The following is a 27472-nucleotide window of genomic DNA, read 5'->3' on the forward strand; positions in this document are numbered from 1 at the left end:
CACGACAACGCTAGCTTCCGGTTGCATTCCAGTCAAGTGTTGACATCGTAACCAAGAAAATGTGAGTACATTAGAGTGTTGCTTTGGTAATCAAATATGGAATAATATTTTCTTAAGTCTATATTCGCGGTTTCCCCGCTTCCCTTTAATGTGTAAAGAGGTGTTAAATTCATTAATCTTGGTAAAACACATGTAGAGCTAGAGAATGTTTGTAATGAATCCATTTTGGCACCCTTCAACTTTGTGGACAGCGTAAACATGTTTGATTGGTTTGGCAAGTATATTGCTAGGTTAAAAAGAACCTGTTTCCTCTTGTCGTCGCAATGATAACTTGGCAAATTCCTGACTGAAATACTTTGTGGTTGTATCGTTAATCACGATACTCTGAAGGTATCTTTCCCTCAAATATTACAAAATAACCATTGTGAAGTGGCATTTGAAACCAGTGCAAACTGTTACTATTTGACGAATAAAACTTGTTCAAGATAAAAAAAAAGAGTATCTTTGAATCATATTGATGTATGCAGCTAATATTTCTGTGAAATATTGTTGATATGACGTAAACACTTCAACTCACTCACTCATATAAGCATTAAGTTGTTTACACTAAATGTTCATGAAGTTATCTTCTTAGAAAATTATCTTCTTAGGATATTGTGTATCCAGTAAGAAGCACATGTAGGACACCGACTTGGCTCCAAGTGTGCCTTTGAACTATAGCAGCTCTCACTTGACTAGTTTTGCTATGCAATGCTATGTATATTGCTTACTTGTCATTCCCAGGAGCCAACGACCCCCAAGTAGCAGTGGTCGTCCAATCACTGGGGCAGCTCGCCCCCCAGGGACAGGTAATGACTTATATCTTGTTAATAATTCTTAGAATTGATATATATAATGTTTTGCCAATATCAATATCATATATACCATATATGGTTTTACAAAATAAATATTTTAAGTATCTTGAAATTATTCTGGTTCCCATTTATATGTCATTAAAAATTATGAATCACCGTCTTTGTTAACTATACAGAGTTTTCTCCGTTGTTAGCTGCAGGGAGACAGCCTGGGACGGCCACCAGATTGACAACTGCTATGGTAGGTTCACCATCAAGTGGTGTATTTTACTCAATACTTTCGTTACAATGCTTACAAAGATTGAAAGGTTTAAAATGTGAAAGCTAGATTGATAATTTTCTACACGGTTCTTATTTCAGAATCCAGGCACAGCTAGACCAGGGACCAGGGGAGGGCAGATAGGAGGAGGCGTGGGTAGGTCGTCATTGACCTTGAAATATATCAAGTCAAATATTACAAATAAATCTTTGTAGATGTGTACCTGTTACTTCAAGGTAGCGATCTCTTTCAAATGGCTGTTGTCTAATCTTATCAGAAATCTGTGGCAGATTTTGTCACATTCCACAGGCAGAGGATAATTTTGTTGACACAACGTTTTGCTGCAGCAAATAAGCACATTTGTTGATGTTTAGAAGCACGATGATAATGCATCAGTTTGATATTTTATTGAGTGTAATGGTATTTAGAAACTGAAAATTTTCAGGAAAAAAACATGAATAAGGAAAACTCTGTAATTTTCTCCGTAATGGTGTAATGCTTAGTGGACAGACTGAAATTAGGTTAAACAAGGAAATGTATTGAATTTGAAATATATCTTTTCAAAATCTGTTTGATTGTCCTTGACAGTTAGTTTGGGATTTTTTTGTTCCATTATAACACAATACAGATATATACTGAATTGAATACATGCCTTCTCTGTCCACAGCCCTGATGTCCCAGGTGACGGTGGTAGATCGTCCCACGACGCAGCAGGGCTTGGGAGGAATGAAGACAGCCAAGCAAGGTTAGCAAGAAATCACTGAAATAGCAAATTACGGAAATAAACAGGAATCATTTGTAGGAGTACAGTAGTTTAAAATTGAAATCAAATTATTTGACTAAAACACATCTCAATTTTGGGTGTTACATTATGTGTGTTGTTTATTTGTCATGTCATGTGTGCCGTCACATTAAGTGAGAATAATCCTTCACATCAACTACATGTATGCAAAGAAATGGATAAAATGTAACTTAACATATGCTTGTTAATGACATGATTGTTTTCTCCTCCATGATGATGATGATGATGTTACAGGTGGGAGACAAGTTATGGACAAGACATACTACCTTGGCTTGATCAGGTGAACACTTCCTTTTTATTTTTTTAAAAGAGCCTTTTTTGCTTAACTAGATACGTATGGTGCAGCTTAGACCTTAATGAAATATTGTTTTTCCTTCTTTTGAGAACTGAATATTCTGAGCCTAACAACCTATGACTAACCAATCAGTCAATCATTTTTTTGCCTAAGGTTGTTTTTGATGATGATATGAAAATGATACAAAGCCTCTTGATAGCCCGGTGAAGATCCAGGTTAGAACTGGTCTTCAGCAACCCATGCTTGTTGTATGATGCGACTAACAAGATGGTGGGTCAGATTCGCTGACTTTGTTGATGCATGTCATCATATCCCAATTGCCTGATCACTGCTCATTATGTCAATCACTGGATTGTCTGATCCAGGCTTCCATATTGACAGATGAGACATATAACATATGTATCTTTCTGAACATACCACCTGATATGTACCGTTTGTATCTTAAAAGTGGGATTAGAATGTTGTGTGGAGTGATACCAGTAATTACAATGTATGTACCCTCAGGCTTAGATCACTGTAGTCAACACTTGTTATCTCTGCTTCAAGATTGAGTTACCGTATTTGACATAATAAGCGCTCAGGGAACTCCCAATATTAGGAATAGGGGGCTCTTATTAGAATATTATTTTGGTAAAAAAAACAGAGTTTAAAGATAGATTTCATGGTTAATGCTGACAGCCTGAAATGTTTATGTATGACATATATTTTTCCAGAATTAAATTGCCCATAATTAAGGGTGCATATAACACCACACGAGTGAGTATTGTACACGAATAAATAAGTCTTGTGTACATTGATGAATTGGAAGGGGTGCTAACTGGGATTGTTCACTAGCCAATATATTAGCAAATATCGCCGTGGGCGCTGATTAGAGCGGGGCGCTTATTATGTCAAATACGGTATATGGTTTTACTGAGGGAGCATACAGAAAAACTAATACTGATAATTCCATTTTTGGCTGTTAATGTTATGTGAATTATGTGGTGATTAGGGTACAGAGTGTTGTGTGGAATGATACCGTTAATTACAGGGTGTGGACCCTCAAGCCCAGATTATTGTATTCTCTTTGCTTGAGGATTAAGTTTATGTGGTTTTACTGAGGGATCATACTGAAAAACTGGTACTGATAATTTAATCTTTACATCTTATTTTACATCTTTTAATGTTCTGTGAATGGTGTTGTGTTACAGGAGTAAAATCAATGAGCTGAATGCAGAAGTGATCCGACTGAACAAGGATATTGAGAATGCTAATGATGAGAACTCCAGCTACCTCTCGTATGAGAAAAGGTACACATCTTTTACTGCTTCATCTATATGCCACATGTTGTATGTTAGATACCTCCTTGTTAGAGCTCTTACGGCAAAAGCAGACCGCTCCATGGATAGAGCGACAACCCAGAGGGTAGAGTGTCGGTGGTTTGATCTCTAGACATGTCATATCAAGACATTAAAAGATGATACTTGATATTTCCCTGCCTGGCACTCTGCATTAAGGGGATAAAACAAGGACTGGTCGGCTCAAGTCAGTATACTGTGTCTGAGTGGGGTATCCATGTTAAACTACAACTTTATATCTCAGTGGGCTAGCACTATAAAACCTGATTTGTTCAAGCAGGCACACACATGCATGCATGTCGTTAAGTAAGTGCAGTAAAAGGCGATTATGCTTGTCGTAAAAGGCAAACTAACGGGATTGGGTGGTCAGGCTCGCTGACTTGGTTGATGCATGTCATCGATTCCAATTGCGTGGATCGATGCTCATGATGTCAATCACTGGATTGTCTGGTCCAGACGCGATTATTTACAGACCAACGTCATATAGCTGGAATATTGTGACGTCAAACAACAAACAACCAAAGTCCTAACTGGAAATGAATGACAATGTATCAGTGTCTTCAGTAACTTTTGTCCAACCTGACCTTCTTCAGCTTGTTGGGAAACATACCAAGAGCTTTGGAAGCTCCTTTCAAGTATTTATTAATGGCATACAGATTGTAGAACGTCTGATACACAGAATTATTTTATGATGTTATATTTGGTTTCAGAGCTGAGGCTTTGGCTGGAGAGATCCGAGACCTGCAGGGAGAACTTGGTGATTATAATACTGTAAGTATATCCATGTAGGATTATAATACTGTAAGTATACCCATGTAGGATTATAATACTGTAAGTATACCCATGTAGGATTATAATATTGTAAGTATATCCATGTATGATTATAATACTGTAAGTATATCCATGTAGGATTATAATACTGTAAGTATACCCATGTAGGATTATAATATTGTAAGTATATCCATGTATGATTATAATACTGTAAGTATATCCATGTAGGATTATAATACTGTAAGTATATCCATGTAGGATTATAATACTGTAAGTATATTCATGTAGGATTATAATACTGTAAGTATATCCATGTAGGATTATAATACTGTAAGTATATCCATGTAGGATTATAATACTGTAAGTATATCCATGTATGATTATAATACTGTAATTATATCCATGTATGATTATAATACTGTAATTATATCCATGTAGGATTATAGTACTGTAAGTATATCCATGTAGGATTATAGTACTGTAAGTATATCCATGTAGGATTATAATACTGTAAGTATATCCATGTATGAGTATAATACTGTAAGTATATCCATGTATGATTATAATACTGTAAGTATATCCATGTATGAGTATAATACTGTAAGTATATCCATGTAGGATTATAATACTGTAAGTATATCCATGTATGTTTATAGTACTATAAGTATATCCATGTATGATTATAATACTGTAAGTATATCCATGTAGGATTATCATAGTGTAAGTATATCCATGTAGTATTATAATAATGTAAGTATATCCATGTAGGATTATAATACTGTAAGTATACCCATGTATGTTTATAATACTGTAAGTATACCCAAGTAGGATTATAATACTGTACGTATATCCATGTAGGATAATAATACTGTAAGTATACCCAAGTATGATTATAATACTGTAAGTGTACCCAAGTAGGATTATAAAACTGTAGGTAAACCCAACTATGATTATAATACTGTAAGTGTACCCAAGTAGGATTATAATACTGTAGGTGTACCCAAGTAGGATTATAATACTGTAAGTATACCCAAGTAGGATTATAATACTGTAAGTATACCCAAGTAGGATTATAATACTGTAAGTGTACCAAAGTATGTTTATATTACTGTAAGTGTACTCAAGTATGTTTATAATACTGTAGGTATACCAAATAGGATTATAATACTGTAAGTATACCCTAGTAGGATTATAATACTGTAAGTGTACCCAAGTATGTTTATAATACTGTAGGTTTACCCAGTAGGATTATAATACTGTAAGTGTACCCAAGTAGGATTATAATACTGTAAGTGTACCCAAGTATGTTTATAATACTGTAAGTGTACTCAAGTAGGCTTATGATACTGTAGGTATACCCAGTAGGATTATAATACTGTAGGTATACCTGAGTAGGATTATAATACTGTAAGTATACCAAAGTAGGATTATAATACTGTACGTATATCCATGTTGGATTATAATACTGTAAGTATACCCAAGTATGATTATAATGCAGTAAGTATACCTAAGTAGGATTATTATGCAGTAGGTATACCTGGGTAGGATTAAAATACTGTAAGTGTACCCAAGTATGTTTATATTACTGTATGTAGTTCCATGTAGGATTATAATACTGTTCATTTATCCATGTATGATTATAATGCAGTAAGTGTACCCAAGTAGGATTATAATACTGTAAGCATACCCAAGTAGGATTATAATACTGTACATATATCCATGTAGGATTATAATATTGTATGTATATCCATGTAGGATTATAATGCCTTAAGTATGCCTAAGTAGTATTGACACGTTTATTCCAGCCATGTTTATTGTTGCAGCTGGTGGATAAACTGACAACAGACGAGGACATCCAGGACGTGGAGTTTGACTGTAACAATGTGAGTAGTAGCCAGAGGTGGAGCCAAGATGGCGAGGGACGAGGGTGGATGACACATGACATATAGTGTATGCAGGATGTCTTTGTGTGGCTTTGTGGAAGCTGCAGAAACAGTGAGGAAAGAGTTGACTTGTGGATTTAAACATCTTTATTATCCCCCACTACAAAGTGTAAGGGTGATATTGGAATTGGTGCTGTCCATCCGTCCATCACGTTTCCAAACATGAGAGATATCTTAACCAAACTTGGCACATAGATAGGTCTAGTAGTGAACTGGTGCCTTTTGATAGTTTGGGATTTAAAAAAAAAATCATTTTTCGAGTTTCCATAGCAATGACTTTGACTAAAAATGGCGGTAGTGCTCCTTTCCAGAGTAGATCTTGAAAACCATACAATATTTCTTCACCAAACTTGTCACATAGATAGGTCTAGTGGTAAATTGCTGCCTTTTGATAGTTTTTAGACAATATATTTTGCCTTGCACAAAACCTGACATGTTATTTTGGCGGGGGATATGAGTATTACATGCATCTTCTTTCAATGGGACTTTTCAGTACAGATACCAGCCTCCAGTGCCTTGATGAAGGTACTATCATCTGTTCCTAAAGGTCGCATTGAAAGAATAAAAAAGTTGTAATCCATGTCAACTGTGTCCCCATCTTATATGATACTTTTAACAATTACAACTGTAAGCTGTAATGTGGTGACATTAGCTAATTCTCTGTGTTCATCCATGTATCTATGCTATCATATGATGCACAGGCAATGACATGTTCTTGGTGATTGTGTTACAGCTGAAATCACAGAATGACAGAGAAGCAAAGAAAATAGAAGACATGTTTGATGTCAAGAAACAGTGAGTACAATAGACACTGGCTGGACTGATCTGGTTGTAGCAATAGCTGATCTGGTGTTACTGGTTGTCACAATGGCAGATCTGATGTTACTGGTTGTCACAATGACTGATCTGATGTGACTGGTTGTCACAATGGCAGATCTGATGTTACTGGTTGTCACAATGGCTGATCTGATGTGACTGGTTGTCACAATGGCAGATCTGATGTTACTGGTTGTCACAATGGCTGATCTGATGTTACTGGTTGTCACAATGGCTGATCTGATGTTACTGGTTGTCACAATGGCTGATCTGATGTTACTGGTTGTCACAATGGCTGATCCGATGTTACTGGTTGTCACAATGGCGGATCCGATGTTACTGGTTGTCACAATGGCGGATCCGATGTTACTGGTTGTCACAATGACGGATCCGATGTTACTGGTTGTCACAATGACGGATCCGATGTTAAGAATTGTCACAATGGCTGATCCAATGTTACTGGTTGTCACAATGGCTGATCTGATGTTACTGGTTGTCACAATGGCTGATCTGATGTTACTGGTTGTCACAATGGCTGATCTGATGTTACTGGTTGTCACAATGGCTGATCTGATGTTACTGGTTGTCACAATGGCTGATCTGATGTTACTGGTTGTCACAATGACTGATCTGTTACTGGTTGTCACAATTACTGATCTGATGTTACTGGTTGTCACAATGGCTGATCTGATGTTACTGGTTGTCACAATGGCTGATCTGATGTTACTGGTTGTCACAATGGCTGATCTGATGTTATTGGTTGTCACAATGGCTGATCTGATGTTACTGGTTGTCACAATGACTGATCTGTTACTGGTTGTCACAATGACTGATCTGATGTTACTGGTTGTCACAATGGCTGATCTGATGTTACTGGTTGTCACAATGGCTGATCTGATGTTACTGGTTGTCACAATGACTGATCTGATGTTACTGGTTGTCACAATGGCTGATCTGATGTTACTGGTTGTCACAATGGCTGATCTGATGTTACTGGTTGTCACAATGACTGATCTGATGTTACTGGTTGTCACAATGGCTGATCTGATGTTACTGGTTGTCACAATGGCTGATCTGATGTTACTGGTTGTCACAATGACTGATCTGATGTTACTGGTTGTCACAATGGCTGATTTGATGTTACTGGTTGTCACAATGGCTGATCTGATGTTACTGGTTGTCACAATGGCTGATCTGATGTTACTGGTTGTCACAATGGCTGATCTGATGTCACTGGTTGTCACAATGGCTGATCTGATGTTACTGGTTGTCACAGTGGCTGATGTGATGTTACTGGTTGTCACAGTGACTGATCTGATGTTACTGGTTGTCACAATGGCTGATCTGATGTTACTGGTTGTCACAATGGCTGATCTGATGTTACTGGTTGTCACAATTACTGATCAGATGTTACTGGTTGTCACAATGGCTGATCTGATGTTACTGGTTGTCACAATGGCTGATCTGATGTTACTGGTTGTCACAATGGCTGATCTGATGTTATTGGTTGTCACAATGGCTGATCTGATGTTACTGGTTGTCACAATGACTGATCTGTGACTGGTTGTCACAATGACTGATCTGATGTTACTGGTTGTCACAATGGCTGATCTGATGTTACTGGTTGTCACAATGGCTGATCTGATGTTACTGGTTGTCACAATGGCTGATCTGATGTCACTGGTTGTCACAATGGCTGATCTGATGTTACTGGTTGTCACAGTGGCTGATGTGATGTTACTGATTGTCACAGTGACTGATCTGATGTTACTGGTTGTCACAATGGCTGATCTGATGTTACTGGTTGTCACAATGGCTGATCTGATGTTACTGGTTGTCACAATGGCTGATCAGATGTTACTGGTTGTCACAATGGCTGATCTGATGTTACTGGTTGTCACAATGGCTGATCTGATGTTACTGGTTGTCACAATGGCTGATCTGATGTTACTGGTTGTCACAATGGCTGATCTGATGTTACTGGTTGTCACAATTGCTGATCTGATGTTACTGGTTGTCACAATTGCTGATCTGATGTTACTGGTTGTCACAATGGCTGATATCTAATGTTACTGGTTGTCACAATGGCTGATCTGATGTTACTGGTTGTCACAATGGCTGATCTGATGTTACTGGTTGTCACAATTGCTGATCTGATGTTACTGGTTGTCACAATGGCTGATCTGATGTTACAGGTTGTCACAATGGCTGATCTGATGTTACTGGTTGTCACAATTGCTGATCTGATGTTACTGGTTGTTCACAGGAAGGAGGACATGATCAGCCAGCTGAACACAGAGCTGGATCAGGAGAAGCGCATGGCAGACAGTCTGGTCAATGACATGGTGGGTATAGCTACATGCAGTTAAAACATGTTCACACAAACTGAGAAAAATTACTTTCTTTGCTCTCTGATTCTTTTTGATAATGCAAAATGCTGTGGCTTATTCAAGAAACTGTCACATGTATTTATCAAATATTCTGAAAGAGATCAGCAGAATACTGCTATAGTTGATTTCCAATGATGAGCTTAAGATATTAAAACCTATTATTCTGAACATTATCCTTTGTCTGACAGGTTCTTTGTGACCATCAACCCTTAAGGGGGGGTCTTTTACACACTGCCAAAATGTTGGAGGGGGACTAGACATTTTCATGATGTGTAAAACTAACAGTAATTATTGCCCTGTTTACAGTGATTCAACATCAGAATGCACTGTAGTGGTTCCGGAATAGGTCCCCATCTATGCCATCTTCCCGAGGCAAGAGAGTTACTAGGCTGGAATTACTGGGCTTGATCGTAGCGCCACCAGTAGCTATTAAGAGCTATGTCCCTTCCATGCCTCTCCTAATGACCAATCAGATTCCACCTCTCGTATCACTTGCATTTCTTCAAACAAAACGTCAAGACGATCTGATTGATAATCAAGATCTATATTGTGATAAAACGAGTCGTACATCACGAAGTGCATCAAATCACGTGAGCACCTTGATTAAAAACATGAAAGGATTTAGATAATATCTGTTGACAACGAGTTGCTGGTGCACATGTTTTGCAAATCTTTCAATCGACCAAAATCTGCATGACAGTTTACGAACAGGATTTCGATTTCGTTGCTCAATTTTGATTGGACTTTGCATAGACTTGTTAGGCCAGGCAAAATGTAACTCCATAATACAGCCTAGTTCGGCAAGGGTGGAAACTGGACTTTTATAGTCAGTTAAGTCACTTGCATCGGGAAGATGCATCTATGCTGGTCGTAAAAGGATTTTAATGGGTGGTGGATGGATCAGGTGGTAAATTGATGATTGCGTCATCATTGTACCAGCGATAGAAACTAACACTTTTAGCCCACTGGTCTTTATAATGATAACATAAGGCAAAACCTTTAGAAAGGGCAGATTTCTACTAGTCCTTAGGATACCTTAACCGTTGGGCAGTTTGGCAGGGACTACAGGACTAGTGCCAATTTCTAATGCTGCGTACCACGTTGTTGTTCATTATATCAGTAACTGAATTGTCTGGTTTGAAGACTTGATTATTTACAGACCACCATCATATAGCTGGACTATTCCCAAGTGTTTCATAAAGTACTAACAAACAAGAAGACAATTGGGACCATTGAGCATATTTCCCCTTCAGCCATGTATGACACACTCTCGCCATGTATGACACACTCTCGCCATGTGTGACACACTCTCGCCATGTATGACACACTCTCGCCATGTATGACACACTCTCGCCATGTGTGACACACTCTCGCCATGTATGACACACTCTCGCCATGTATGACACACTCTCGCCATGTATGACACACTCTCGCCATGTATGACACACTCTCACCATGTATGACACACTCTGGCCATGTATGACACACTCTCGCCATGTATGACACACTCTCGCCATGTATGACACACTCTCGCCATGTATGACACACTCTCGCCATGTATGACACACTCTCACCATGTATGACACACTCTCGCCATGTATGACACACTCTCGCCATGTGTGACACACTCTCGCCATGTATGACACACTCTCGCCATGTGTGACACACTCTCGCCATGTATGACACACTCTCGCCATGTATGACACACTCTCGCCATGTATAACACACTCTCGCCATGTATGACACACTCTCGCCATGTATAACACACTCTCGCCATGTATGACACACTCTCGCCATGTATGACACACTCTCGCCATGTATGACACACTCTCGCCATGTGTGACACACTCTCGCCATGTGTGACACACTCTCGCCATGTATGACACACTCTCGCCATGTATGACACACTCTCGCCATGTATGACACACTCTCGCCATGTATGACACACTCTCGCCATGTGTGACACACTCTCGCCATGTATGACACACTCTCGCCATGTGTGACACACTCTCGCCATGTATGACACACTCTCGCCATGTATGACACACTCTCGCCATGTATGACACACTCTCGCCATGTATGACACACTCTCGCCATGTATGACACACTCTCGCCATGTGTGACACACTCTCGCCATGTGTGACACACTCTCGCCATGTGTGACACACTCTCGCCATGTATGACACACTCTCGCCATGTATGACACACTCTCGCCATGTATGACACACTCTCGCCATGTATGACACACTCTCGCCATGTATGACACACTCTCGCCATGTATGACACACCATGTATGACACACTCTGGCCATGTATGACACACTCTCGCCATGTATGACACACTCTCGCCATGTATAACACACTCTCGCCATGTATGACACACTCTCGCCATGTATAACACACTCTGGCCATGTATGACACACTCTGGCCATGTATGACACACTCTCGCCATGTATGACACACCATGTATGACACACTCTGGCCATGTATGACACACTCTGGCCATGTATGACACACTCTCGCCATGTATGACACACTCTCGCCATGTATGACACACCATGTATGACACACTCTGGCCATGTATGACACACTCTCGCCATGTATGACACACCATGTATGACACACTCTGGCCATGTATGACACACTCTGGCCATGTATAACACACTCTCGCCATGTATGACACACTCTCGCCATGTATGACACACTCTGGCCATGTATGACACACTCTGGCCATGTATGACACACTCTCGCCATGTATGACACACTCTCGCCATGTATAACACACTCTCGCCATGTATGACACACTCTCGCCATGTATGACACACCATGTATGACACACTCTGGCCATGTATGACACACTCTCGCCATGTATAACACACTCTCGCCATGTATGACACACTCTCGCCATGTATGACACACCATGTATGACACACTCTGGCCATGTATGACACACTCTGGCCATGTATAACACACTCTCGCCATGTATGACACACTCTCGCCATGTATGACACACTCTCGCCATGTATGACACACTCTCGCCATGTATGACACACTCTCGCCATGTATGTCGCCATGTATGATACACTCTCGCCATGTATGACACACTCTCACCATGTATAACACACTCTCGCCATGTATGACACACTCTCGCCATGTATGACACACTCTCGCCATGTATGACACACTCTCGCCATGTGTGACACACTCTCGCCATGTATGACACACTCTCGCCATGTATGACACACTCTCGCCATGTATGACACACTCTCGCCATGTATGACACACTCTCACCATGTATGACACACTCTGGCCATGTATGACACACTCTCGCCATGTATGACACACTCTCGCCATGTATGACACACTCTCGCCATGTATGACACACTCTCACCATGTATGACACACTCTGGCCATGTATGACACACTCTCGCCATGTATGACACACTCTCGCCATGTATGACACACTCTCGCCATGTATGACACACTCTCGCCATGTATGACACACTCTCGCCATGTGTGACACACTCTCGCCATGTATGACACACTCTCGCCATGTGTGACACACTCTCGCCATGTATGACACACTCTCGCCATGTATGACACACTCTCGCCATGTATGACACACTCTCGCCATGTATGACACACTCTCGCCATGTATGACACACTCTCGCCATGTATAACACACTCTCGCCATGTATGACACACTCTGGCCATGTATGACACACTCTCGCCATGTATGACACACTCTCGCCATGTGTGACACACTCTCGCCATGTGTGACACACTCTCGCCATGTATGACACACTCTCGCCATGTATGACACACTCTCGCCATGTATGACACACTCTCGCCATGTATGACACACTCTCGCCATGTGTGACACACTCTCGCCATGTATGACACACTCTCGCCATGTGTGACACACTCTCGCCATGTATGACACACTCTCGCCATGTATGACACACTCTCGCCATGTATGACACACTCTCGCCATGTATGACACACTCTCGCCATGTATGACACACTCTCGCCATGTGTGACACACTCTCGCCATGTGTGACACACTCTCGCCATGTATGACACACTCTCGCCATGTATGACACACTCTCGCCATGTATGACACACTCTCGCCATGTATGACACACCATGTATGACACACTCTGGCCATGTATGACACACTCTCGCCATGTATGACACACTCTCGCCATGTATAACACACTCTCGCCATGTATGACACACTCTCGCCATGTATAACACACTCTGGCCATGTATGACACACTCTGGCCATGTATGACACACTCTCGCCATGTATGACACACCATGTATGACACACTCTGGCCATGTATGACACACTCTGGCCATGTATGACACACTCTCGCCATGTATGACACACTCTCGCCATGTATGACACACCATGTATGACACACTCTGGCCATGTATGACACACTCTCGCCATGTATGACACACCATGTATGACACACTCTGGCCATGTATGACACACTCTGGCCATGTATAACACACTCTCGCCATGTATGACACACTCTCGCCATGTATGACACACTCTGGCCATGTATGACACACTCTGGCCATGTATGACACACTCTCGCCATGTATGACACACTCTCGCCATGTATAACACACTCTCGCCATGTATGACACACTCTCGCCATGTATGACACACCATGTATGACACACTCTGGCCATGTATGACACACTCTCGCCATGTATAACACACTCTCGCCATGTATGACACACTCTCGCCATGTATGACACACCATGTATGACACACTCTGGCCATGTATGACACACTCTGGCCATGTATAACACACTCTCGCCATGTATGACACACTCTCGCCATGTATGACACACTCTCGCCATGTATGACACACTCTCGCCATGTATGTCGCCATGTATGATACACTCTCGCCATGTATGACACACTCTCACCATGTATAACACACTCTCGCCATGTATGACACACTCTCGCCATGTATGACACACTCTCACCATGTATGACACACTCTCGCCATGTATGACACACTCTCACCATGTATGACACACTCTCGCCATGTATGACACACTCTCGCCATGTATGACACACCATGTATGACACACTCTCGCCATGTATGACACACTCTCACCATGTATAACACACTCTCGCCATGTATGACACACTCTCGCCATGTATGACACACTCTCACCATGTATGACACACTCTCGCCATGTATGACACACTCTCGCCATGTATGACACACTCTCACCATGTATGACACACTCTCACCATGTATGACACACTCTCGCCATGTATGACACACTCTCGCCATGTATGACACACTCTCACCATGTATGACACACTCTCGCCATGTATGACACACTCTCGCCATGTATGACACACCATGTATGACACACTCTCGCCATGTATGACACACTCTCACCATGTATAACACACTCTCGCCATGTATGACACACTCTCGCCATGTATGACACACTCTCACCATGTATGACACACTCTCGCCATGTATGACACACTCTCGCCATGTATGACACACTCTCGCCATGTATGACACACCATGTATGACACACTCTCGCCATGTATGACACACTCTCGCCATGTATGACACACTCTCGCCATGTATAACACACTCTCGCCATGTATGACACACCATGTATGACACACTCTCGCCATGTATGACACACTCTCGCCATGTATGACACACTGCACAGTATGGAGCAGACGTCTATATTTGGTTGTTGTGTGTGTGACAGGAGCCGGAGATGAGGCAGAGATATTTCAAGATGAAGGATATGAACGAGCACCTGCTGAAGCAGCTGGAGAACGGCCAGCAGGAACTGGATCAGCTCAACTCCAAGATCGAGGGCTTGCAGGATGTATGTATCCAGTGGAATTATAAAGACAAACTTGATTCCAACAATTGCTAGCCTTCATGTATTTTAAGACATGTTTCCTCCTTTGCAATGTGTTGTGACATGTCTGGTTCAGTGACTGGAACTGATTGATTGTTTGTCTTCAGGAGCTGTCTATGTCACAAGTCAAGCAAGAAGCAGGTAAGATAAAGATGAAAAAAATAATAATACATCCTGATTTGTATGTTGTCTAAGGCATCATTACACACGTGCAGAGTTGCATCCCTCAGCTCCGAGATTCCTCACAGCGATATCCTGTAAGCAGAGCTCTCTGTGTTATCACTTCCCACTGTAAACGGCAGCATTCGACTACAAATGGAGGTGACCTCGCAACTGCCTGACCATTATGTCAAGTACTCGCCCCAAGCTAAAATATTTTTTGACCTGATCCTGACTTATACTTGTTTCTTATCTCATCTCATATCCTGACTTATACTTATTTCTTATCTCATCTCATATCCTGACTTATACTTATTTCTTATCCCATCTCATATCCTGACTTATACTTATTTCTTATCTCATCTCATATCCTGACTTATACTTATTTCTTAGCCCATCTCATATCCTGACTTATACTTATTTCTTATCTCATCTCATATCCTGACTTATACTTATCTCATCTCATATCCTGACTTATACTTGTTTCTTATCCCATCTCATATCCTGACTTAAACTTGTTTCTTATCTCATCTCATATCCTGACTTATACTTATTTCTTATCTCATCTCATATCCTGACTTATACTTGTTTCTTATCTCATCTCATATCCTGACTTATACTTATTTCTTATCCCATCTCATATCCTGACTTATACTTATTTCTTATCTCATCTCATGTCTACATGTGCATGTTCCAGTGAGGACTGTTCAGTGTTTGTGTGAGGACTGTATACATGTGCATGTTCCAGTGAGAACTGTTCAGTGTTTGTGTGAGGACTGTATACATGTGCATGTTCCATTGAGAACTGTTCAGTGTTTGTGTGAGGACTGTATACATGTGCGTGTTCCAGTGAGAACTGTTCAGTGTTTGTGTGAGGACTGCATACATGTGCGTGTTCCAGTGAGAACTGTTCAGTGATTGTGTGAGGACTGTCTACATGTCCATGTTCCATTGAGAACTGTTCAGTGATTGTGTGAGGACTGTCTACATGTGCATGTTCCAGTGAGAACTGTTCAGTGTTTGTGTAAGGACTGTATACATGTGCCTGTTCTAGTGAGAACTGTTCAGCGTTTGTGTGCGGACTGTATACATGTGCCTGTTCTAGTGAGAACTGTTCAGTGTTTGTGTGGACTGTATACATGTGCATGTTCCAGTGAGAACTGTTCAGTGTTTGTGTGAGGACTGTCTACATGTGCGTGGTCTAGTGAGAACTGTTCAGTTTTTGTGTGAGGACTGTTTGTGTTTTCCAGTGAGAACTGTTCAGTGTTTGTGTGAGGACTGTATACATGTGCGTGTTCCAGTGAGAACTGTTCAGTGTTTGTGTGAGGACTGTATACATGTGCATGTTCTAGTGAGAACTGTTCAGCGTTTGTGTGAGGAGTGTATACATGTGCCTGTTCTAGTGAGAACTGTTCAGTGTTTGTTTGAGGACTGTATACATGTGTATGTTCCATTGAGAACTGTTCAGTGTTTGTGTGAGGACTGTTTGTGTTTTCCAGTGAGAACTGTTCAGTGTTTGTGTGAGGACTGTATACATGTGCGTGTTCTAGTGAGAACTGTTCAGCGTTTGTGTAAGGACTGTATACATGTGCGTGTTCCATTGAGAACTGTTCAGTGTTTGTGTGAGGACTGTATACATGTGCATGTTCCAGTGAGAACTGTTCAGTGTTTGTGTGAGGACTGTCTACATGTGCGTGTTCCAGTGAGAACTGTTCAGTGTTTGTGTGAGGACTGTCTACATGTGCGTGTTCCATTGAGAACTGTTCAGTGTTTGTGTGAGGACTGTATACATGTGCATGTTCCAGTGAGAACTGTTCAGCGTTTGTGTGAGGACTGTCTACATGTGCGTGTTCCAGTGAAAACTGTTCAGTGTTTGTGTGAGGACTGTCTACATGTGCGTGTTCCAGTGAGAACTGTTCAGTGTTTGTGTGAGGACTGTATACATATGCCTGTTCTAGTGAGAACTGTTCAGCGTTTGTGTGCGGACTGTATACATGTGCCTGTTCTAGTGAGAACTGTTCAGTGTTTGTGTGAGGACTGTATACATGTGCATGTTCCAGTGAGAACTGTTCAGTGTTTGTGTGAGGACTGTCTACATGTGCGTGGTCTAGTGAGAACTGTTCAGTTTTTGTGTGAGGACTGTTTGTGTTTTCCAGTGAGAACTGTTCAGTGTTTGTGTGAGGACTGTATACATGTGCATGTTCCAGTGAGAACTGTTCAGTGTTTGTGTGAGGACTGTCTACATGTGCGTGTTCCAGTGAGAACTGTTCAGTGTTTGTGTGAGGACTGTATACATATGCCTGTTCTAGTGAGAACTGTTCAGCGTTTGTGTGCGGACTGTATACATGTGCCTGTTCTAGTGAGAACTGTTCAGTGTTTGTGTGAGGACTGTATACATGTGCATGTTCCAGTGAGAACTGTTCAGTGTTTGTGTGAGGACTGTCTACATGTGCGTGGTCTAGTGAGAACTGTTCAGTTTTTGTGTGAGGACTGTTTGTGTTTTCCAGTGAGAACTGTTCAGTGTTTGTGTGAGGACTGTATACATGTGCACGTTCCAGTGAGAACTGTTCAGTGTTTGTGTGAGGACTGTCTACATGTGCGTGTTCCATTAAGAACTGTTCAGCGTTTGTGTGAGGACTGTATACATGTGCATGTTCCAGTGAGAACTGTTCAGTGTTTGTGTGAGGACTGTCTACATGTGCGTGGTCTAGTGAGAAGTGTTCAGTTTTTGTGTGAGGACTGTTTGTGTTTTCCAGTGAGAACTGTTCAGTGTTTGTGTGAGGACTGTATACATGTGCGTGTTCCAGTGAGAACTGTTCAGTGTTTGTGTGAGGACTGTATACATGTGCATGTTCTAGTGAGAACTGTTCTAGTGTTCAGCGTTTGTGTGAGGACTGTATACATGTGCATGTTCCAGTGAGAACTGTTCAGTGTTTGTGTGAGGACTGTCTACATGTGCGTGGTCTAGTGAGAACTGTTCAGTTTTTGTGTGAGGACTGTTTGTGTTTTCCAGTGAGAACTGTTCAGTGTTTGTGTGAGGACTGTATACATGTGCATGTTCCAGTGAGAACTGTTCAGTGTTTGTGTGAGGACTGTCTACATGTGCGTGTTCCATTAAGAACTGTTCAGCGTTTGTGTGAGGACTGTATACATGTGCATGTTCCAGTGAGAACTGTTCAGTGTTTGTGTGAGGACTGTCTACATGTGCGTGGTCTAGTGAGAACTGTTCAGTTTTTGTGTGAGGACTGTTTGTGTTTTCCAGTGAGAACTGTTCAGTGTTTGTGTGAGGACTGTATACATGTGCGTGTTCCAGTGAGAACTGTTCAGTGTTTGTGTGAGGACTGTATACATGTGCATGTTCTAGTGAGAACTGTTCAGCGTTTGTGTGAGGAGTGTATACATGTGCCTGTTCTAGTGAGAACTGTTCAGTGTTTGTGTGAGGACTGTTTGTGTTTTCCAGTGAGAACTGTTCAGTGTTTGTGTGAGGACTGTATACATGTGCGTGTTCCAGTGAGAACTGTTCAGTGTTTGTGTGAGGACTGTATACATGTGCGTGGTCTAGTGAGAACTGTTCAGTTTTTGTGTGAGGACTGTTTGTGTTTTCCAGTGAGAACTGTTCAGTGTTTGTGTGAGGACTGTATACATGTGCATGTTCCAGTGAGAACTGTTCAGTGTTTGTGTGAGGACTGTATACATGTGCATGTTCTAGTGAGAACTGTTCAGCGTTTGTGTGAGGAGTGTATACATGTGCCTGTTCTAGTGAGAACTGTTCAGTGTTTGTGTGAGGACTGTTTGTGTTTTCCAGTGAGAACTGTTCAGTGTTTGTGTGAGGACTGTATACATGTGCGTGTTCCAGTGAGAACTGTTCAGTGTTTGTGTGAGGACTGTATACATGTGCATGTTCTAGTGAGAACTGTTCAGCGTTTGTGTGAGGAGTGTATACATGTGCCTGTTCTAGTGAGAACTGTTCAGTGTTTGTGTGAGGACTGTTTGTGTTTTCCAGTGAGAACTGTTCAGTGTTTGTGTGAGGACTGTATACATGTGCGTGTTCCAGTGAGAACTGTTCAGTGTTTGTGTGAGGACTGTATACATGTGCATGTTCTAGTGAGAACTGTTCAGCGTTTGTGTGAGGAGTGTATACATGTGCCTGTTCTAGTGAGAACTGTTCAGTGTTTGTATGAGGACTGTATACATGTGTATGTTCCAGTGAGAACTGTTCAGTGTTTGTGTGAGGACTGTTTGTGTTTTCCAGTGAGAACTGTTCAGTGTTTGTGTGAGGACTGTATACATGTGCGTGTTCCAGTGAGAACTGTTCAGTGTTTGTGTGAGGACTGTATACATGTGCATGTTCCAGTGAGAACTGTTCAGTGTTTGTGTGAGGACTGTATACATGTGCCTGTTCTAGTGAGAACTGTTCAGTGTTTGTGTGAGGTCTGTTTGTGTGTGTCCCAGTGTTTGTGTGAGGACTGTATGCTTGTCCAGTGAGAATTGTTCAGTGTTTGTTGGAGGACTATGTGTGTTCAAGTGAGAGTGTTTGTGTGAGGACTGTGTGTGCATGTTTCAGTGCGACTGTACGAGCAGCTTCATGAGCTGGAGGCGAGGCGAGACCAGCTGGTGGAGGAGGCCAAGTCACGGGGGACGCCAGCGGAGGAGAGGGAGAAGTTGCTGAAGCAAGTAAAGGAAGACAACCAGGAGATAGCCAGCATGGAGAGACAGTAAGTACCCCCTGAACACATGGAGAGACAGTAAGTACCCCCTGAACACATGGAGAGACAGTTAGTACCTCCTGAACACATGGAGAGACAGTAAGTACCCCCTGAACACATGGAGAGACAGTAAGTACCCCCTGAACACATGGAGAGACAGTAAGTACCTCCTGAACACATGGAGAGACAGTAAGTACCTCCTGAACACATGGAGAGACAGTAAGTACCCCCTGAACACATGGAGAGACAGTAAGTACCCCCTGAACACATGGAGAGACTGTAAGTACCTCCTGAACACATGGAGAGACAGTAAGTACCTCCTGAACACATGGGGAGACAGTAAGTACCCCCTGAACACATGGAGAGACAGTAAGTACCTCCTGAACACATGGAGAGACAGTAAGTACCTCCTGAACACATGGAGAGACAGTATTTGTGACCTGGCCTCACACTGGGATGTTGTAAGCAATGACAATTGATGTTAACCCCTGATCAACAAAAGAACTTTTACATTCCACATTACCTGTACCAAGTCAATTACGTCTGTATTACTTTTCCAGGACCAAGGAGTTACAGGAGCGCATTGAGCAGATCCAGGAGGAGGTGAGGCAGCTGGACCTCGACATTGAGGAGAATCAGGGTACGTAGCACTTATGTAGACAGCTGGTCGAGGAGAATCTGGGTATGTAGTGCTTATGTAGACCGCTGGACCTTGACATCCAAAAGAATCAGGGTACGTAGCGCTTATGTAGACAGCTGGACCTCGACATCCAGGAGAATCAGGGTACATAGCACTTATGTAGACAGCTGGACCTCCACATCAAGAGAATCAGGGTACGTAGCACTTATGTAGACAGCTGGACCTCGACATCCAGGAGAATCAGGGTACGTAGCGCTTATGTAGACAGCTGGACCTCAACATAGAGGAGAATCAGGGTACGTAGCACTTATGTAGACAGCTGGACCTCGACGTAGAGGAGAATCAGGGTACGTAGCACTTATGTAGACAGCTGGGCCTCGACATCCAGGAGAATCAGGGTACGCAGCGCTTATGTAGACAGCTGGGCCTCGACATCCAGGAGAATCACAATGAAGTCGCCGCAAGGATTACGTATGTGACCCAGTTGTTGGGTGCGTGACCATGGTGATGCTGAGATGTGTTCTGGTGAATTGTTTTTTTGAAGCTGGAAACTTCGTTTCCACATAGGATTGAAGAAGTAAAAAGAAATGCATAGTGTGAGATAGGATAAGTATATAAATATACAATTTACCGGAAAATTTCCAGTGTTTGACTCTTGGTGTGTCTTGGTTTATACAGGTAATAGACTACTATAAACGTATAGTCATCACAGCACACTACGCCACACAGCCTCATGCTCAACACCGGGGCCCTGTTGCACAAAGCCATCTTAGCGCTTAGGCGATCGTAACTCCCATCTTTAACATAGGCTTATGATAATACTAGTGGCAAGAACGCTTTGTGCAATGGGGCCCCAAACACACCAGCAGACCTCCAAATAACTGGGAACCACAGTAGACTAATTCATTTTGAAGGTGATACTGTTTGACTGGTAGGCTAATTTCAAGTAATAATGGTTGTGTTATAGGAGAAAGAAATCAGAAGTACAAGGAGTTGAAGAAGAGAGAGGAGAACATGGATGGTAGGTTCAAATTATCTGTGTAGAGTGAGTGAGTTAATCCTGCCTGGAACAAAATCTTAGATATATCATGGCATGTCAGCTTGAGGTGTGAGGAGATCCCAACGGAGGCATGTCTGATACGTTTACAACTTTGGTGACAAACCACTATTCATAATCAAGGTGAACCCCGGATTCCAACCCCGGATTCTGGGATTCTGGGATTCTGGCCCATGTTTCCTGTATTCAAGAACTAGACAGTAATCCATGCTATTGCTTGTTTTTTGTAATGTCTTCAGGCATCAACAGCTATGGTCAGGTGTATATATATGGCAACTCTAAAATAACCTTTATTAGGATTTTGTTTCCATGATAACATGTGTGCTATTGTATGTTTATGATGTAGGAAAGTGACGAGATGTTTTATTACTTGAGCAGAGTTGGTCTGCAGTACAATTGCAAATATCCTTTTTTGTAACAGAACATTTTTCACATATTTATCATGTGATATGTTTTGTAGAATTCCTGAACACGTATGAAGCATCCAAGTCCCATGAACTGGTAAGAATCAGTGTCTGAATAATACACCAAAGCCGCCATTCAGTACTATGATATAGCGCATACTGGGCTCACAATAAACCTCTTTATAAAAGCATGGTATTCATGGTATTTCAAGACAAGATATTTTCATATGAGCTAGCTAAACTGTTGATCAGGAGTGTTTTGTAAACCATATGTGTGACGATAATGAACAAGGGTTGGGTCATTTATTTGGGGAATTGGTCTTTATAGGACTGTAATATAATTTGCTCAGACACACACACACACACTCATTTTGTCCCATTTAACATGGACCATACCCTACCCAAATACATGTAACTTTTTTTTCACACACAAAATATAATAAATGACCAGTCCCTAAATAATGTTCAAATTTATAAAATTACTTGAAAAAAGTAGAACTGTCATTCTTTGATGCCCCCTCTTTGGACCTCCAAAATATAGTTGTAATAGCAGATCCCCTAATATCACACACACACATACAAAATAAAGTATATCCTGTTAATTTTTGTTTCAGCAAAGGATCACGGAACTTGAAGGCAGTATTGTAGAGGCGATGGAGCGCATGAGCAGGGTAAGGCCTTCAGGGGAATAGTATTTAACCACGTTGCATCTTTTAGCACATGTTGATCAGCTATGCACCAGAATGTTCTGACAGAGTGATCTTGAAGCTACGCCAGTCACAAGATAATGTATGTGAGGAAACAACATGGACTGTGATCTATCTTGTTTCATTGATTAAGTTTTGTCTTCAACCCCTGTAAAGACCTGGGTCAGAACTGGCCTTCAGCAACCCTTGCTTCATCAGAGGCCACTAACGGGATTGGGTGATCAGGCTAGCTGACTTTGTTGATACATGTCATTGTATCCCAATTGTGTAGATCGATATTCTTTACAGACTGCCGTCATATAGTTGGAATGTTGAGTGTTGTTAAACAAACTAAACAACATGTCTTGTAGATTGTAACTAATAAGTGTTGTGTTCAGAACATGGGGCGATTCTCCCACCTCCCGACCCCCAAGGAGCTGGCCAGCATGAAGGAGGACCTGGCCTTCAAGGAGGGGGAGATGAAGAAGTCGGAAACCACGGCGACAGGACTCGCTTCAGGTAGAGCAGCTGGTCTCGTGCCACATAGGATTTTCATAGAATCATTTAAAGTAATTCCCACTTTGAAATCGATCTAACACTTCTACAGCCTGCTTCTTGTTGTATTGTTACTGATTTTAGGAATTATACAACAGTTGTATTCCACTGTCATCAGTCTGTGGGCCCGTGAAGATCCGGGTAAGAATTGGTCTTCAGCAACCCATGCTTGTCGTAAGAGGCGACTAACAGGATCGGGTGGTCACGCTCGCTGTCTTGGTTGATGCATGTCATATCACATTTGCATGGATCGATGCTCATGATATCAATCACTTGTCTGACTTGGTCCAGACTTTATTTATGACTGCCGTCATATGGCTGGAATATTGCAACAAACAAACTAACAAACATATCATCATTCTGTGACTTCAGCAAATCCAGAATCAGTAAAATCATGGTCATTTTTGTAGACTCAGTTACTAACAGTTCATGTAATTACTAAAATCTATTGTAAATGATCTGTTGTTGTCTGCAGAGCGGGAGAAGTTACAGCAGGACCTGGCCAAGATGCATCAGTTCGAGGAGAAGCTGAAGGAAGAGCTGGTGGTCCTCAAGGAGAAGGTGAAGGTCATGGAGAAGGAGATCGAAACGTACGGGGACCTCAACAAGCTCAAGGAAGAGTCAGAGGCCAAGAAAAATGTGAGATGTGTATCTATACAGCCGAGTTTTCAGACGTACAGATCTGGTTGAATAGAGCATACAAGATTAAGGACTGGTGAAGGATGTTTGGAATATTATGCTATCTTGACAACACTTCACATTACTTAAGTAGACTTTCTTTCTCTAAGGCAGTGGTTGTTTCTCATGTCAGTGTACATACATTTATATCAAAAATATATAAGGTCATCTTTACAACGAAGTTTTTTTGGCCTTTCAGAAGATGTAGATATCCTCATTTGAACAAGTTAAATATATAGAGGTTATCACGCGAGTGTGTGTGGGGATGGTAAATATCCTGCATTAGGAATATATAAACATTGTATTTAGCGAGCCTTGGCGAGCTAAATACATAGTGTTTATTCCTAATACAGGATATTTCCCATCCCCAAACACACAAGCGTGATAACCTCTTTATCATATAATGTCATGCTTTAATTCTGTGCTTTAAAATCGCTATCCCTCTCTCACAAACATTACCGAAACATTGCGAGTTTTCCTGGAATGCGCGCATTAATATTTATTACGTCACAGGGTAAGTGATGTGTCAGTCGGACAGTGACAGTAGCCAATATAGTTCCAACTGAAATCTGTTTCTTATAGAGTGGCGAAGCAACATATACGCAAAACAACAGTTGTTTTTAATTGCCTTTCGCGGCAATACATCGGTCTGTCCGCTAGAGTAACTGCCCTTTGTCAAAGGCTTTGTCAAAGGGAAGCTACTCTAACCCTAGTCTATGAGACGTCACGGGCACGGTCAGACGTTGTTGACAGTAGGTCTGTCCTGTCATAACGTTAAGAAGTGTAGTCAGATGTACACAGCGACAAAACCAAACAAGGTAACAATTCAAACATATTTCGGCCAAATGCAACTATTTTAATTTGTGGAGAAGGTTTCAAGTCGCAGAGGTCTACAAGCACAGATATGGCTACTGATCCCGCTTGGCTAGGCCTCGTGCCCTCGCAAAATTGTTTCGAAATTTATGCCTCCAAAGTAGCCAAAACTTATAAAATGCCTTAGCTACGCCACAGTTAGACACTGATTTTCTGTATATTAGACTGTTCTTTTGACAATGATAGCAATTATTCCTGTTGTTTATCCAGATTCCCGATGGTTAATTTTGACTCGATCGCCAAATGACGAGGACGACGCCATGTTTGTTTATAAACAGTGAAAGTAGTCCTACTTGACCTTTGATATTTGCATCTCTATCCGCATATGACCCCAACAGATATCGTTTTTATCCGTTGGCTTTATCCTGCCGAGAAACCTGCCCATTATATGATAAAGGATTGTATGGGCCTTGCAAATTGATATGTTACAGAACCTGATGGAGGATCGAATCACTCTTTTGCGTCGACGTGATGCATTCAAGAAACTGATTCAGCAACTCCAGTCTAAGTACGAGGGCCTCAAAGCTCAGCTCAATGACAATGAAACTTATACACAGGTACGGCAATGGCTACATTACAGTGTACATCTTAGGACTTATCAGCAATATTACAGTATGCATCCCTGGGAATTATGAGGGGCACAGCCCTGAGTGGTTTATTTTCCCTGTAGTGTTTTGTTAAACAACCAGGAGTCTTATTATTTCATGATGTACAGCCTCCTTAAGGGTGTTAATATAATGTCCAGCCTCAGCAATGTTGGACAAATCCATTTTATGAACAGGGGAGCTATGTTTGGCATTTCCCAGATATTCTCATAATTTTCACATCGAGAATCTGTACCTTTTCTCCCTATACTGATCGTCATCTCTCTCCCACTTTTGGGTGCAATTGTTCACTACGTTGCTCAGCTCTATCTATGGAGAACAACTCACTAGACACTTCCCTCCCCAAAATAATGTAGTCCAATTTACATGATCAAGTTACAAGTGCAAATTAGAATCTCCAGAAATGACATCATGATAGAACAATGATTTTTATCGTGAAACAAAGCACACTTCATTCTTCATTGTTTTTTGTGATTTATTGTATAGTTATCTTATATAATATATAGTATACAATCCAGGGTATAATGGACCATACTACAGTATATATCCCACGGAATTATTGGCTACGCTACAGTATATATCCAAGAGAATTATAAGCTGTTCCATGATAAGCATCCCAAGGAATTGAAATGCCAATTGTTCATTCAAAGTTTTCTTTGGTAAATTGTCTATGGTATTATTGGCCACAACATCCTTTCCTGAAAAATCTAGTCTTGCCAAATTATATACTATAGACTTGCTTGGAATATGTCAGATAAATTCATTTCCGGGTCTGTAAAAGGTCTACAGGCAACACAGCATTCAGTCTAGTTAATTAGAGTACAATATAATACATATTCTCCTATATTCCCTAGTCAGTTTCAACAACCATTCGTCTTCAAATGTTGCTTTTTGACACAGTGTTCCTTATGTATAAAATGTAAGATGTTTCAAGTGGACAATTTCACAAAGACTTGATCTTGTTTCAGCTGTCCAATCTGGAGAGAAAATGGCAGCAACACGAACAGAACAACTTCTCCATGAAGGAATGTATCCTTTGGAAATCAGGTTTTCCATGCATGCTCACTTGTAAAGTATTTTTGACTAAATCCCAACAAAATGCACTTCGGTTCTCATGACATGCACCAAATTATGTTGTTCATGGTCAGGATTTGCTCAATTTAAAAAAGTATGTCACTTTCAAAATATATCCTTAATAAACCAAGTTATCTCTGCACGGACAATGGAGTGTGACTTCGTCCCGATCAGTCGCCGCGTATACAGAGGACTGGATGACTTCAATGTTCTGCTCCAGGACAGACTGGCAGGCAAACATGCCATATAGAGTGAAATTCAACAGCAATGCTAACCTGTTTATATTATTTCATACACAAACCTATTGAGGAGCAAATCTAGTTTGATGTCGATTAAAAAAAACCAAATTAAATGACAACTAATGTAGCAGTTATTAAATTGCTTAGTTTACGGGACAAACCTCACCATGCCATACATGTACCAAAGTTTATTTATAATTTTTTCTTCTCCACTGTTGGTAAAAATGTTCAGTAATATAAACAGGTTGTCCCAATCATTCCACTGTAGAAGTCTTCTCTACAACATGTTCATAGCACAATACTTACGTGGTCTTCATTGCTGTCATGTCATAATGTTAGCAAGATTTTACTGAACACATCCGTCCATTGTTGAAATACATTTATATTGTAATAAATTATTGTCAT

At 41.3% G+C, this 27472-nt stretch overlaps 1 protein-coding gene across 1 annotated transcript; it reads left to right on the plus strand.

Moving 5' to 3' along the window:
* LOC139480364 (intraflagellar transport protein 74 homolog) lies at positions 1-27472 on the plus strand. The gene is made up of 23 exons (XM_071263425.1): positions 1-61; positions 784-848; positions 1049-1095; positions 1215-1269; positions 1781-1858; positions 2150-2195; positions 3401-3499; positions 4258-4318; positions 6142-6201; positions 6995-7056; positions 9344-9422; positions 15233-15355; positions 15499-15532; positions 20115-20265; positions 20817-20896; positions 21864-21917; positions 22414-22454; positions 22972-23028; positions 23442-23562; positions 24074-24237; positions 25581-25706; positions 26723-26783; positions 26960-27472. Coding segments are annotated over exons 1-23 (1785 nt in total). The 5' UTR covers positions 1-59; the 3' UTR covers positions 27079-27472.

Source organism: Haliotis cracherodii, unplaced genomic scaffold (assembly GCF_022045235.1).
Source record: "Haliotis cracherodii isolate W230 unplaced genomic scaffold, xgHalCrac1.p SCAF_4, whole genome shotgun sequence".
NCBI classification, from domain to species: domain Eukaryota; kingdom Metazoa; phylum Mollusca; class Gastropoda; order Lepetellida; family Haliotidae; genus Haliotis; species Haliotis cracherodii.

Excerpts from the sequence above, each read along its gene's own strand:
- LOC139480364 (XM_071263425.1), top strand. Across the intron at positions 20,897-21,863 it reads CGACATTGAGGAGAATCAGG|GAGAAAGAAATCAGAAGTAC; the intron begins GTACGTAGCACT and ends GTTGTGTTATAG. Across the intron at positions 25,707-26,722 it reads ACAATGAAACTTATACACAG|CTGTCCAATCTGGAGAGAAA; the intron begins GTACGGCAATGG and ends ATCTTGTTTCAG.